We start from the raw sequence: 12,996 nt of genomic DNA on the forward strand, positions 1-12,996 counted from the left end.
TTTACCCAAGTAATTTGGACTTTCTTGTTGGACTAAGAAGTAATTAATCACATTCAATTTCTCGTCCAATACAATAGTGCAATGTTTAGTGCAATACAACACATTAGGTTTATTCAGATGAACATCCTGACAAATTCTCTTTTAGGACAGCTACAGTAGTGTATTATTAAGTGGCTGTAATACTCTTAAAGTGTGAGTATAACACACAATAAAGTCTGAGTCTCAAATAATGGGAGAATAGGGAAAATGGATGTAGGCTTCCTGCAGTATCTGCTTTTAGAATTCTGTAATATTTATATTCTGTCCATACAAGACAACTGCTTTCTGTTTATACCACATTGATCTAAAATGTTTTAATAACTTGTTTATTTCTCCTTTTTAAAAAAACATGTCTGCAATTTTGCAATCTGGGATAGGGTCACAGCTTTGTTTTGGAGTTTGCTCTATCTGCTTTCTCAACTGTTACTAGGCAATTCAGAAAATAGATAAATTTAGCAATAGAGCATTTTGAAATAGAATATATATGAGAAAGAATTTTAATTCCTTGCTTTCAAAACAATATCTTGTGCTACAGAGCTGGTTGATATATTGCACAGTGATATGTTTCTAGGTAATACTTCTACTTTAGTAATTCCTAGTTGTATTGCTATTTATATCACAAGCTGCTATTGGGAAAAAAAGCCTTATCATTTTAAACAAAAAGACAGGTTCTGCCTCAATACTAAATGAAACAGAATCTATGACTAAAGGCAGAGAGATAGGAAGAGGACATTGATATTAGGGATCAGATGATCAGGGGCCCAGATTTGATCAAGGCTTTTGTGCTGGCATCATATCAAGCAAATGATTTTATGGACAATAATGAGACTGGACAGAAATTTCTGCAAAGTGGAAAGGAGACAACCTAAAGGCATATTTCAAAATGTAATGTAAGGACAAATGAAGTTCTTATCATGTGAACTTTGGGTCAATGTATCAATGCTGAATGGTGCCAAGAAATGATAAATAGAGCACAGATAGATAACAAAGGGCCTTGAAAGCAAATGCATGCAGCAGTTCAAAGAAACAGGGATGTGTTCATAATGTCAGGCCAAATAAATGATCTCTCCAGAAGTATTTGGAAGAAATATTGTCAAGGCTAGAGGAATGAATGGAAGGATAGGAAAGAGTTTATCTTAAAGATAGTAACTGGAAAATTATGGGGTTACTAACACAGAGAGAGCAGTTGCATCCGTCCTTGCAAATGAGATTACACAGAGCTAATGTGGAGATAAGGAGGGCAAGACAGAAGATTTCTCATTGAATCCTCATGGATGAATCAGAACAGAGGATACAGTAACACCAGGAGGATGAGCAAAAGCTCTTAGTAGACAAAGTTTTATGAAGAAAAACAGTGCTGACTACGTGGAAAGTGCCTGTCAGCTCAAAGAGGATGTTGGTCTGACATCTGGCTAGGAACAGATCTCTGGAGACTCATGAAAGCAATTTCATTTTAGTGTAAGGGACAGAAACTGGCCTAGAAAAGATCTAAGATTATGTGATTAGAGGAAATAAAACCACAGAGAAGAATTGTGGATGATGTGCTGAGTATGTGTAGAAGCTGAAAGTACGATATGAGGAGAATTCGAATCTGGGGAATATTTACAGAATAATCCATTTAGATTGGTGAGAAATTAAAAAAAGTGTAAACAAGAGAATGAAGTACAGGATAGAGATCAAACAATGACTAGTCTTGCCAGAATTTATGAGTCATAAATCATATTCACCCAAATAATAAGAATTCAAAACTAGAAATTAAGACTTTTTCTCACAATCCTTTGTTAACCATCTCATTTTTTCCAAAGCAGCATTGCAAATCAACTTGTGATTAATATTAGGGACCTTGGCTTTGCTGAGAAATTAGTTCCGCTTCAAGCCTTTCTCTGGTATTTTCAGAAAATTACCTAGGCTGCTTTCTTAAATTTTTCACATCTTTAAAATACTCATCTCAATTTCTTTTTGTTTTATTTGAGTTTTAAGGTTTATTATTTTTAAAATTTTTATCATCTTATCAAATATTCCAAAACAGTATAGGAAATGAAGAATATTTTAAACCAATTCTTTTATGAACAGTGTTATCAGCTATCTGAGGTGGCTGGTTGTTATCAGCTTAGTTACTCTCACTAGAGTCAGACAAGCACCATATTCTGAATTTACATAATTGCAAAGCATGTAATGCCATATTTCTGTATTGACATAATTGCAAAGCATGTTAGCATACACTGTCTTCATTGAGACAGAAGGAATTTTCAAAATTCAGCCTTCAGAGATGATCTAAGATACATCTGACTGCTGAGATCATTCTGTTGTTCTCATGAAACAGAACTATCACTCCACTCCTACTTGTCATCCTATTCAATACGAGTTATCTTGTTTCCTGCAACAACTGGAAGCAGCTTGTTTTGACTGGACAATCTGCAGGAATAAATCTGCTACAACAGTAGGCTCAGTGTCTCTCCTGTTAGATTTAGGTAACTCCCCATTAATCCTCTGCAGTTTAAGTAACTGTCCCATTATTGCTTACAGGTCACTAAACACAATAATTTAATAAACATGTGACAGCTCAGCTTCCAGTAAGCTTATAAATTATGAAAAAGATAAAGAAAACATCAAGTTATCCTTTAGGTATAACAACTAATGAAACTCATTTTTTGGTAGGTGTGTGCTGTGTTTTTCACTGACAGCATTAATTCAGCTTTCTTGCAAAACCCACATGGCTCTCTTCTTGCTCCCACCATATATCCCTTGGTGGTGGCGGCCTGGGTACCCACAACCTCTCCCCTGCTCATGGCTCCCAGCTGGGCAGGGGGGTGATGACATGGCTGTGGCTCTGGCTCTGAGCTCCCAGGGTGCTGCTGGATGGTGCTTGTAGGTCTCTCACACCCCCTAAAAGTGTGGCTTGTCCTTTGGGAACATTCCTCTGGCACTCTTACTCAGCTATTGACCTTTTGGTCCCCTCAGTATAAGAAAGACTTTAGGCTATTAGAGAGCTTCCAAAGGAGAGCTATGAAAATAGTCAAGGGTCTAGAAGGGGAGCCACATGAGGAGCGGCTGAGATCCCTTGGTCTGTCCAGCCTGGGGGGGACTGAGGGGAGACCTCACTGCAGTTACAGCTTCATCATGAGGGGAAGCAGAGGGACAGACACTGATCTCTGTGGTGCACAGTGACAGGAAACAAGGGAATGGCCTGAGGTTGTGTCAGGAGAGATTTAGGCTGGATATTAGGAAAAGGTTTTTACCCAGAGGGTGGTTGGGCACTGGCTGCCCAGGGAAGTGGTCACAGCACCAGCCTGACAGAGATCAAGAAGTGTTTGGACGGTGCTCTCAGGCACATGGTGTGACTCTTGGAGATGGTGCTGTGCAGGACCAGGAGTTGGACTTGAACCTTTCAACTCAGCATATTGTGTCACTCTGTGAAACTGACATGACTTTCATATTTTTGAGATCTTTCACCTTAATCAAATCTGTTTGCAAACAGTGATGTGACTAGAAAGTCCTGAAGGTAGGGCAGGGGGTCAGAGAAAACAGCTCATTCCTCCAGAAACCTGATTGTAAATGAGAAGCTTAAAACAGTGGGGAAAAAAATAATAGAATGCTGAACTTCCTATTTCTGTGTTCCTTTTTTTCCTACTCAGCCTAATATCTGCACTGATTTTCCCCCCAAAATAGATTGCTTTAGAAAATCACTGCAAGATCAAATTTCCTTTTGACTTTTCCTTGAGCCAAGCTGAAGACCGTGAGTTTAGGTACTCCAAAGTTTGAGGAAAATCAGGAAGAAATAGGTCAGCTTTGAAACTTGCTGGTGTATGGACTATTTTTTGATTTTTCAAAAATCTCACTCCAAATGGTTTAAAATTCCCTGCACTGAATACTGAATTCTGCATAAGGGGAAAGAAATTCCAGGTAGCTAGTTGCCTGTAACAAAAAGTGCATTGCTTTTATCTACAGAGGACATCCACGTTTTTGTTGGGTCTTCTTACCTCTTCACAGATAGTGTTCACTCAACTGTGAACTCCCACAAATTCAAGGGGACTGGAGCCTTTTCCAGATCATAGGATGTGTTGAATGAGACAAATCTGATGTCTTACATACAAGGCCTCTCTGCCTTTTTCTGCCACAGTTTTACTGCATGTTAAAAATTGACCTTCGCTTCCTCAGCAAGCAAAGGAAATCCTGAGATCCCTGGAATGGAAAGTAATATAAAATTTCATTCTTCTCCTGGATTAGGTCTATATAGTTGTTGCTCAGTAAATCACATGTAAAACATGCTGCTAACACTTGTGCACTCTTTGTCCATGCAGCCCCATCAGTCCTGAGCAGAATTTGTCTTTATGATGGAGTGAGCATCTTCAGTGGGAAGAGCACGGCCGCTCATCGCCTCATCACTCTGTGTGGCAGGGAGCTCCCTGCCCCAGTCAGCGTCTTTGGACCCATGCTGCTCAACTTCTACACTGACTCCCACATTGTGGGCTTTGGGTTCCAGGCCAGATACAGAGCCATTGGTGAGCACACACTCTTCTGTATTGGAGATGGCAGAAATATTCTGGATAATGGTTCTGTGTAGGAAAGCTGTACCTCATTTTGGGAATCCCTCAATGGGTGCACATGGTACATTTTCGCACTCCATTTGCTCAAAGCAGTTCTCAGGACCATGGCACTGTTTGGTGTGTATTAACATTCTGAATTATGTATTACCTCATGATTCTCATTTCTAGACTTTCCACCAAATCAGGAACTGAAATATTTTCCATCTCTGTAGAAAAGAGATGCAACCATTTTTGGCAGGTTTTGGTTGGTTGTTTGTTCTTTGCATGTTTAAGGAGAAAGATCACTAGTTTTTTTAACTGATTAATTTTTAAAAATTTTATCATTTACAGGAGAATGGTCTAATTCTCAGTTATACTAAAATTACATTATACAATATGGGAAACAGAACAGGTAAATGGACACAGCTATATGCCTCCAATTGTAGACCCTCTTGCAGTGTCAGGAATGAATGTAAATAAAACTTGGGATATAGATTTATTTTTATTTTTTAATATCTATTTTCACCAAAGCTCTTTTGTCATTCACAAGAGATCTCTTATGTTTTAAAGAGGAAATTTGAATTCAAAAAAGAAATTTCCAACCGGGTTTAGAATTTACATCTACACAAATATCCCAGAAAATTGATTTTATTTGCAAAACAAATTTTAATATTTTCTAGGTTTAACTGGTAGAGATCGCTTTTATGTTTGAAAGCATTATTTTCTAACTGCTAAGAAAAGTGTGAGTTTAACTTTGGTATTTCCCTTAATGCATTCCTCATGTTTAATGCCACACCACAGAAGCATAAAGCTAAATTCTTTATGTGAAATGAATGGTCTATTACAGATAAGAAAGAGGGACTGGCACTGAGAAATGACAATGTGCAGTTACTCATGGAAAAGACCTTCATAACTCACTCCAGTCAGTTGCTGCTATCTGACTTGTGACTTGTGACATTTGAGAAGGATAACTGGAGCTTTATTAGCTTGTTGTTGTATACAAAGCAGATTCTGCCAATTAACATTCCTCTTCCCCATAGTTGCATTGTTTGCTGCAAAAAAAATGAAAAAGGCTCCCTCCTCCTAATGTAGAATAATGCTGATTCTTTATCTTCCAAACTCCTGTCCCTTATCTGCCAGCTCTCCAGGCTGCCAGCCTGAGCCATCAGGGGCTCTGCATCCAGTAGCACCCTGTATGGGACTGTCTTTGTTAAGGGGGTGGCCTGGGCAATGCCATCTGCTTTAAAACATGAAAAACTGTGTGTGGCTCACAGTTCAGAAGCTCAGAAGCTTATCAACAGGATGCAGGGAGACTTGGAGAAACTTTTTTTTTTCTCCTAAGTTTAAGATTATAAAATGAAGGCTGAAGCTAACAATGGAGATTAGAAGTTTTGTTCCCTGAAGCCCTGAGGCTGGGAACAAACATGAGCCACATCCTGGCCTCATTTGCATCCATGGTGAGAAACCCTGAGAAGCCAAACAGTGCTTGGAGTTTAGAATTGCAAAGTTTAACTTGCTTTTCAGCCAGAAAGCAAATATTCCATCCTCCAGCTCAGCCACCCCACAGTGCTGGTGAGTCCCAGCCCAGGGTGAAGTGGGGAGCAGGATCAGTGATACCTGGAGACCCCTCTGTGCATTTCTGTGCAGAGCAAATGCTACAGCAATGCTCCTGCTCTGACAAGGTGTTGACAGATGATGAGGCTCTGCATATATTTATTCCAGAAATGTCAGAGATAGGGTTATGAGTGCAGTTGTGGCTAATTAGAGGTTTCCATGGGGCCAGGATCTGGATGAAGGAATGTCTTTGCCCATATATCAGCTAGGTTTTTTTTGGCATGCTACAATGAGTGCAGAGATATTCTCACTCGTGCTGCTGCATGTGAGTTACCCATTGCTCCCTGCTGCTCCCTGGACCTCCTGCAGGACATTTGCAATCAGTCTCAGTCTGTTCCTGCTCAGTGCCAATGCCATTTGGTGTGGATTAGCAAGAACCCGTTACTGCAGTGCTGGTTAATCCTCCACTGCAGAGCACAGCCTGAAAGACATCTCACATTTAACAGTTCTAGGCATGACAATGAACACTGCTCCACATTTATCAAGGGTCTTTCTTTCCTTGCTGGTAAACTTCTGAAAGAAATATGAGAATTAGGACCAAACTAGTATTCAGACACTAATAATTTTTTTTTCTGTTTACTCCACAGCTTGTGGTGGCACTTTCAATGGCTCCAGTGGTGTTATCAGCAGTCCAGGCCATTCACAACTTGATTATCACAACAACATGAACTGCTCATACCACATCACAGTTGGAAATGGCAAAGTAGTGGCTCTGAAGTACGTAATCCAAATTCAGTTTGTCATTAAGGGAACAGGGAGGTTTCTGATTCCAGTTACAGCAGCAATTATTGACAATATTTTCTGTGATTCTCCTTTTCCAAGGTCAAAGCCAAACTAAAATAAGAGATGGTTACTGAAGTCACTTTTATCAGCCTCAGGCTCCCTTCCATCTTTCTTTTTAACTTGTTAGGTAAAAAAATCAGTTTTAAGCTTTTTAAGTTTTAACTTTGTTTACTGACGAGACTAAGAAATTGTAAAAATGCAACTCATGTTTTTTAGTTAAATTCTGTCAGCCTTTGAGAAGTTTATACAAGAAAAATAATAATACTTTTAGAAGGATAGTAATCATTTTATAGCCAAAGTGATAATACCCACCCAAAAATAGGGTATTTCTGAGTGTATGCTGTCTTACCTAAGAGAGGCAGATTATTGCCACGAAATCTTGCCACTGAGAAATTAAAAACTGATCTGTTCTTCTATCATGTGGTTGTGAATTAGGAGGACATTTCCCAGCTAAGAGGAGGACTCACTGGCCTGCACTCTGTGCCTGCATTTCTTAGGCCACTCATGTGCCCAAGGGAATTGCAGCCTGAGCAGTTGCAGGAGGGAGAGAGGGTGTGTTTGCACAGGAGAGACCTCCTGCTTCATGGAAAGCTGAGGTGTGCTCACACCTTGCCTTGCAAGACGCCCCGTGGGTGAGGGACCCAATTTCTCTGAGGTTTGTTGGCTGAAGGGTTTTGCCATGCATTTAATACTTGCTTGGTTTATTCCTGAGAGATGTGTTTGGCCTTGGTATGGCTTTGGCTGCTGCAAGTACTTGGACCTTTTCTCAAGCACTTAAACACACATAACACAGGAAAAGAACTGAAAATGTGATACCTGAGACTCCAACTGTGTTTTACAGATTCAACAGCTTCCAGCTTGAACTATCTCCCTCCTGCTACAAAGATTATGTGGCCGTGTATGATGGCTCAGATACTCATGCTCCTCTCCTTGGGAAATTCTGTGGCTCAGAATTGCCTCCAGATATTAAGAGCTCCAGTAGTAACTTGTTCCTGGTGTTTATCACTGACTTCTATGGAGAAGACAGGGGATGGAAAGCATCCTTCAGAGAGACTCTAGGTATGTGTATTATCAGAATCCTAATCTGCTGGTGAGTAATTTCTGTATTTTGAGGAGCAGTTGTGACATCCCTTTCCAGGGGTGAATGAAGCAGAAGAATGTTTCTGATTTTGTGAAAATTGAGTGAACTAAGCTAAATACTAGGCTTATGGGATCCCTGCATTCCAGTCTGGTTCTGAACTGATCTCCTTCATTCCTTGCTACCCTTTCCCTGCCTCTGAAGCTGAAGGTGCTTCTTGGGTGACTGAAGGCCAGCTGCACCAAAAGATCTCTCTTTTGGCAGAAATACAGCAATACCCTAGAATTCCTATTCTTCTGTAGTCAAAGGTTGGTGGTGTGCTAAAGATGCTTCCTTTCAATCTATGCTCACTTTCCATTTCCTTTCAGTTTCCCTCACACCTTCTAAAGAGCTAAAGTGTTGAGGTCAGTTCAGATTGTGGTTCCACACCAGGCACCACTATGCTGATTTCTACTGATTTATGGGATCATTCTGAGTAGCTGGCCATAAAATAAATGGGATCACAGTAAGAAGGCACTAGATGCCCTTTGGTTTGATGGATGGAAGAATAAGGGGCAGAGTTTGATTATTACCTTAAAAAACCATTTAAATTCAGTACTTTACTTTAAAGATCAAAGTGTAAAAGGAGATTTTTATTTCCTTATCTGAATTATTTAGGGATGGTAAGTAACAAATTATTACATGCAAATTGATTTCATGTCATCTCTACTACTTTCCTGTATAATTAACTCCATGTCTTTGTGGTCTAGAAAGAAGTAATTGTCTGGTTTGCAGAGCTGGCGCTCAGACAGATGAGAATGAAAGGCCTTTGTGGCAGAACAAACATAGTCTTCTGCTGAGTCACTGAATCCCCTCCCTCTTCCCAGCCAGTGACTTTCTCATTCGATAGTCTGAGAAAGTACTTACAGATAAGAAAAATAACTGGTTCTACAGGCCTTGCCAAGAAAAATATTCCCGCAGAACCTCATAGTTGTAACTATTATTAACTCTTCCTTTGCTTCACTAAAGTAATTGCTACAAGAATGCTTAAGACCTTGTGAATGGTCTTTAAATCTTGTGAATGGTATTCCAGGTAACTCAATGTTGCTTCACACGTTGCTGTTTTTAAATGCTGAAGTATCAGTTGTTATCCACTGATCCACTGCAGCCTGGGTTAGTATTTCCAGGGTGAGATCATCAGGAACTCCCCAAGCTCTTCCTCTTCCTGTTGGCATTTAATCAATTTTTTAGCCACTGACTTTAGATTTATCTGTGCAACTTGCCAGATCTTCTCCTTAAGCACACAACAGAACACAAGCCAAGCTCTTCAAGTCAGCACCCTGCCTGATAATTTCCTAGAGTGAGGAGAAGCCTTTTATGAATAAACTTTGACATCTCTTAGATGTTTTGGAGGGACATTTCTGGAGGCTCCCAAGAAAAGCAAGGTTGAGATGTTGCATGGGTTACTCAGGAGCTATGAGTTGCAAGTTATAAAAGATGCCCAGGAGGAGGTATGGGTTGTGTGACCAAGAGCCTGTGGTGGTGAGCTGTTTAATGGTCGGTCTTCTCTCTTCATTGTGGGAAGCAAGCCACAGGGACTGAACCACACAGCCATTAGCAAGGATCTTGGCAGTCCCATGGTAACACAGAATGGCCAAAAAGGAGAAAAGCATATTACAAAAGGAAAACATGAGTCACATCCTATAAATGTTTCCAGCTTGGCTTGCCTAAAAAACAGAGCCAGGAAAATCTGTGACACATCTTTGTACTATGAGGTCTCAGATTATGGTTCAAATAAAAGAGAATAAAACCATGCAGATCTAAAAGCCTGTTATTCTACATGGTGCTTTAAAGAAGCTCCCTCATGTCTGTTAAAAGATAAAACCCATGTGGTTTTGTAAGAGTAAAAATGCAATCAGATGACAATTCCTAATGATAAATCTCTTGAATAAGGAAGATGGTATCTGTAGAGAAACAAGAAACCTCATTCTCTGTTGGATGACAACGAGCACATTATTCTCTAGCTGCCCCAGGGAAACATAACTGGATAACATAATTATTGCTCTCTGTTTCATGTTGTGAGTGACCCTGATTATGTATTGGAGAGAAACAATGTACTGTTTCTGTTTGTAGTAAACTAAACTATTTCCTTTCCCCACAAGCTCTTCCAATTTCTTTCCTGATCAGGCTCTTTAAGGAATACTGCCTACATCTAGGATTATCCAGGCACTCAAAGAGTTAAACACTGAAATTTCTGTAGAAAACCTTCCCTGATTTTATTAAAACAGTACGTTTCCATCACTGATCCTGCCTCCAACAGAATATTCAAGGTCCCTCCACTAGTCAGGAAAAGGACACTAAAAGAAAGTCTGAGAGAGTTTTCATTTGGCCATTTAGCAACACGTCATCTTTCTTGTCAAATATCTTTTCTTTCCCTGTGCTACTCCATACACTGTGTAATAAAAAGTGCACAATTCACAGGCAGCATTCTTTGTCATAATTCTGTGAGATGGTCTGCTTGAGGCAGGGGAACATATGGCCCTTGTGATGTGGTTCAGAGGGTTTATCTTTTCACTATTTCTGCTGCTAAGTTTGGGCACTTATCAACCTCATATTTGGAATCACTTGGACATCCTCTCAGGCAGAGCTGGAGAGCTGGGATGACTGGAAGATACAGCCTGCTCCAAGTGTTAAATTTGTGGAAAAGACAGACTTCTCTTACCTTAGTTACCACTGACCTTTTTTTCTGCCTTTTTTTCCAGTCTGTAAAATGAGAAATAGAACTCTTTTCCACAGCAAGCATGTGCTCCTCTAGGCAATCAATAAAAGGAAGAGAAGATAGAAATCAATATCAGCTTAAGGCATCTGGTTACATGAGATGTCTCTGTGAAGGAAGGAAAGCTAAGATCTCTCCCCAAAGAAGGAGATCGGCATGTACTGAGCTTGTGACTTGGCTAAAGATCTCCTGATTATCTTTTAAGCTCTAGGGGAAGATCTGAGTTTTTTACTGACCCTGGCTGGCAGGGACAGAGCCTGCACACACCTCTGCCATCCCTGCTGTAATAGCACAAATAGCACTTGGGTGACAAATGGAGCCTATTCCCATTCACTAATGGGGTGACCCTCTCACCTGAATTTGTGATCCCCTGAGGCATATGATACAAAAGCTAGGAAGATATAAAGATTTGGGGGTTTTTCTTGTTTTAAAGAGTCAGAAATCCCTGTTGGGAGATATATCTGTGACCTCATTAAGAGGAAGTAATTTCTCCTTGAAAGCTCTCTGCTGATGTACATCGCTGTATTGTGCCAGTGATGAAAAATGCCTGTAAACCATCAGAGCAGGATCCAGGGGTCTTCTGAAATGCAGGCCTGCTCACTGGGGCTTTCTAAGGAATTCACATGGATGTACAAGAAGCAAAGTGTTGCACATGGTTAGATAAGTGAGTTGAGTCAGAAGGCTCTTCCTGAGCTTTATTCACTTAATACAGGTAGAACTGCAGCAGCTGGGACAGTGGAGAAGGTGGGGTGCAGGAGGGGAGGAAGATTGCCTGCTTCTTCTCTACTGCCCTAAATTGTGCTTGACTTCAAGCTGTGACCAGCTTTTTCCCCCTCTCTTTTTTATACTCACTTTTGTGAGCAGGCAGGAGAAATCCAAGTTTATGCATTGTGAAATATGAGCATTGTGTACTGGATAAATACCATTGTGGTTCCTTGTTTGCATTATTTTAGGGCTTATGAGCTCATGGGCCACAATTCCACTACACAGGCAGAATAAAGCAACAGTCTAGTGTCACAAAAAGATTATGATTTAAACACAAGATGTAGAAAACCCAGTGGATATAGACAGGCAAGAAGAATAGGGCAGCCTCAATGAGAAGACTAGTGTTTCTGGCTCTAGGGCAGGAGAAATGTCTCCTAAACCTTTGGCAACCATTAGGCTGTTGGAATATTAATTCCTGAAAGACCCCATCCTCTACATTGTCCTCTGTTTGCTCAGTTTTTCCCTCCAGGATCTCTCTATTCTTTTTATACAAATCATCATTTCTATTGAATGAATATTAATCATTTTACATGAGAAAAATAATCATAAGCAAGTAGAGTTTAGAAGAAAAATAGCTGGAAAAAATTAATCTTCCCTGATATACCAGAAAACTGCATTCATAGGTAATTTACATAAATAATCTAGTTTGCATATAATAGAAATAGTTTATAATCTACATGCTTTTCTTCTTGATAAGATGATCTGTAATTTACCTGATAAATCACCCAGAGGTATCTGCCTTCTCTTATTCTATTTGCTGTGTATTGAATTACTTACTTCCTGTGTGGAATTGAATACACTAAAAGCCTGTCACTAACAGGTTTACTGTTATGCTCTCCCCTAATGAAATTACAGTCTGCTTTTTAAAAAATTGATCCAGTAGAATTTTCAAAGCATTTTTATGCTATTTTAATGTATCAACAAAAAAAAAATTGCCTCATTTTGTTGCAGTTCGTGTTCTGTCCTGTAAACTGAAACTATGGCTTACTCTATGTTTGGTTTCTAGGTGGCCTTTTTCAGCAGTGTTCAGCATGCACAGTTGCTGCAGAGTCTCTTTGGGTTGTTCAGAATTGCTGAAAAAGCCCCCTCAATTCTGAATGAGCAATATAAGGTGTAAAATACTGGTTTGAATATTCTGTTGCATAGGCCAGGGGTAGGTGTCCTTTTGTGAGTCATATTTAAATTCTCATACCACCAGAAATAGTTCACTGCACTGATTTATGTAATTAATGGTGGTACCTGCTGTAGGTGGCACCAGGCACCTGCACTGGTAACAGCAGTTGTGGCCTGTTGTGTGGAAGGCACATAACAATCAGCACAGCTGAATCCTGCCAATTTGTCTTCCTGCACCAAAAAAAAAAAATCTTAGAAGAATGTGTCCTTGACTGTGGCATGTAAATGTTGTTGTATTTTCTCATATCTTTGGAAAAGCAGCA

General features: G+C 39.9%; 1 protein-coding gene across 1 annotated transcript in view; it reads left to right on the forward strand.

Annotated features, from left to right (window-relative positions):
* Window positions 1-12,996, forward strand: part of CUBN (cubilin) — a 145,288-nt gene that overhangs the window by 119,346 nt on the left and 12,946 nt on the right. The window contains exons 59-61 of the mRNA XM_064704204.1: window positions 4,341-4,541; window positions 6,767-6,896; window positions 7,804-8,021. Coding sequence (XP_064560274.1) covers window positions 4,341-4,541; window positions 6,767-6,896; window positions 7,804-8,021 — 549 coding nt within the window. The remainder of the gene's footprint in view (window positions 1-4,340; window positions 4,542-6,766; window positions 6,897-7,803; window positions 8,022-12,996) is intronic.

This window comes from Zonotrichia leucophrys, chromosome 2, assembly GCF_028769735.1.
Source record: "Zonotrichia leucophrys gambelii isolate GWCS_2022_RI chromosome 2, RI_Zleu_2.0, whole genome shotgun sequence".
Lineage (NCBI taxonomy): Eukaryota > Metazoa > Chordata > Aves > Passeriformes > Passerellidae > Zonotrichia > Zonotrichia leucophrys.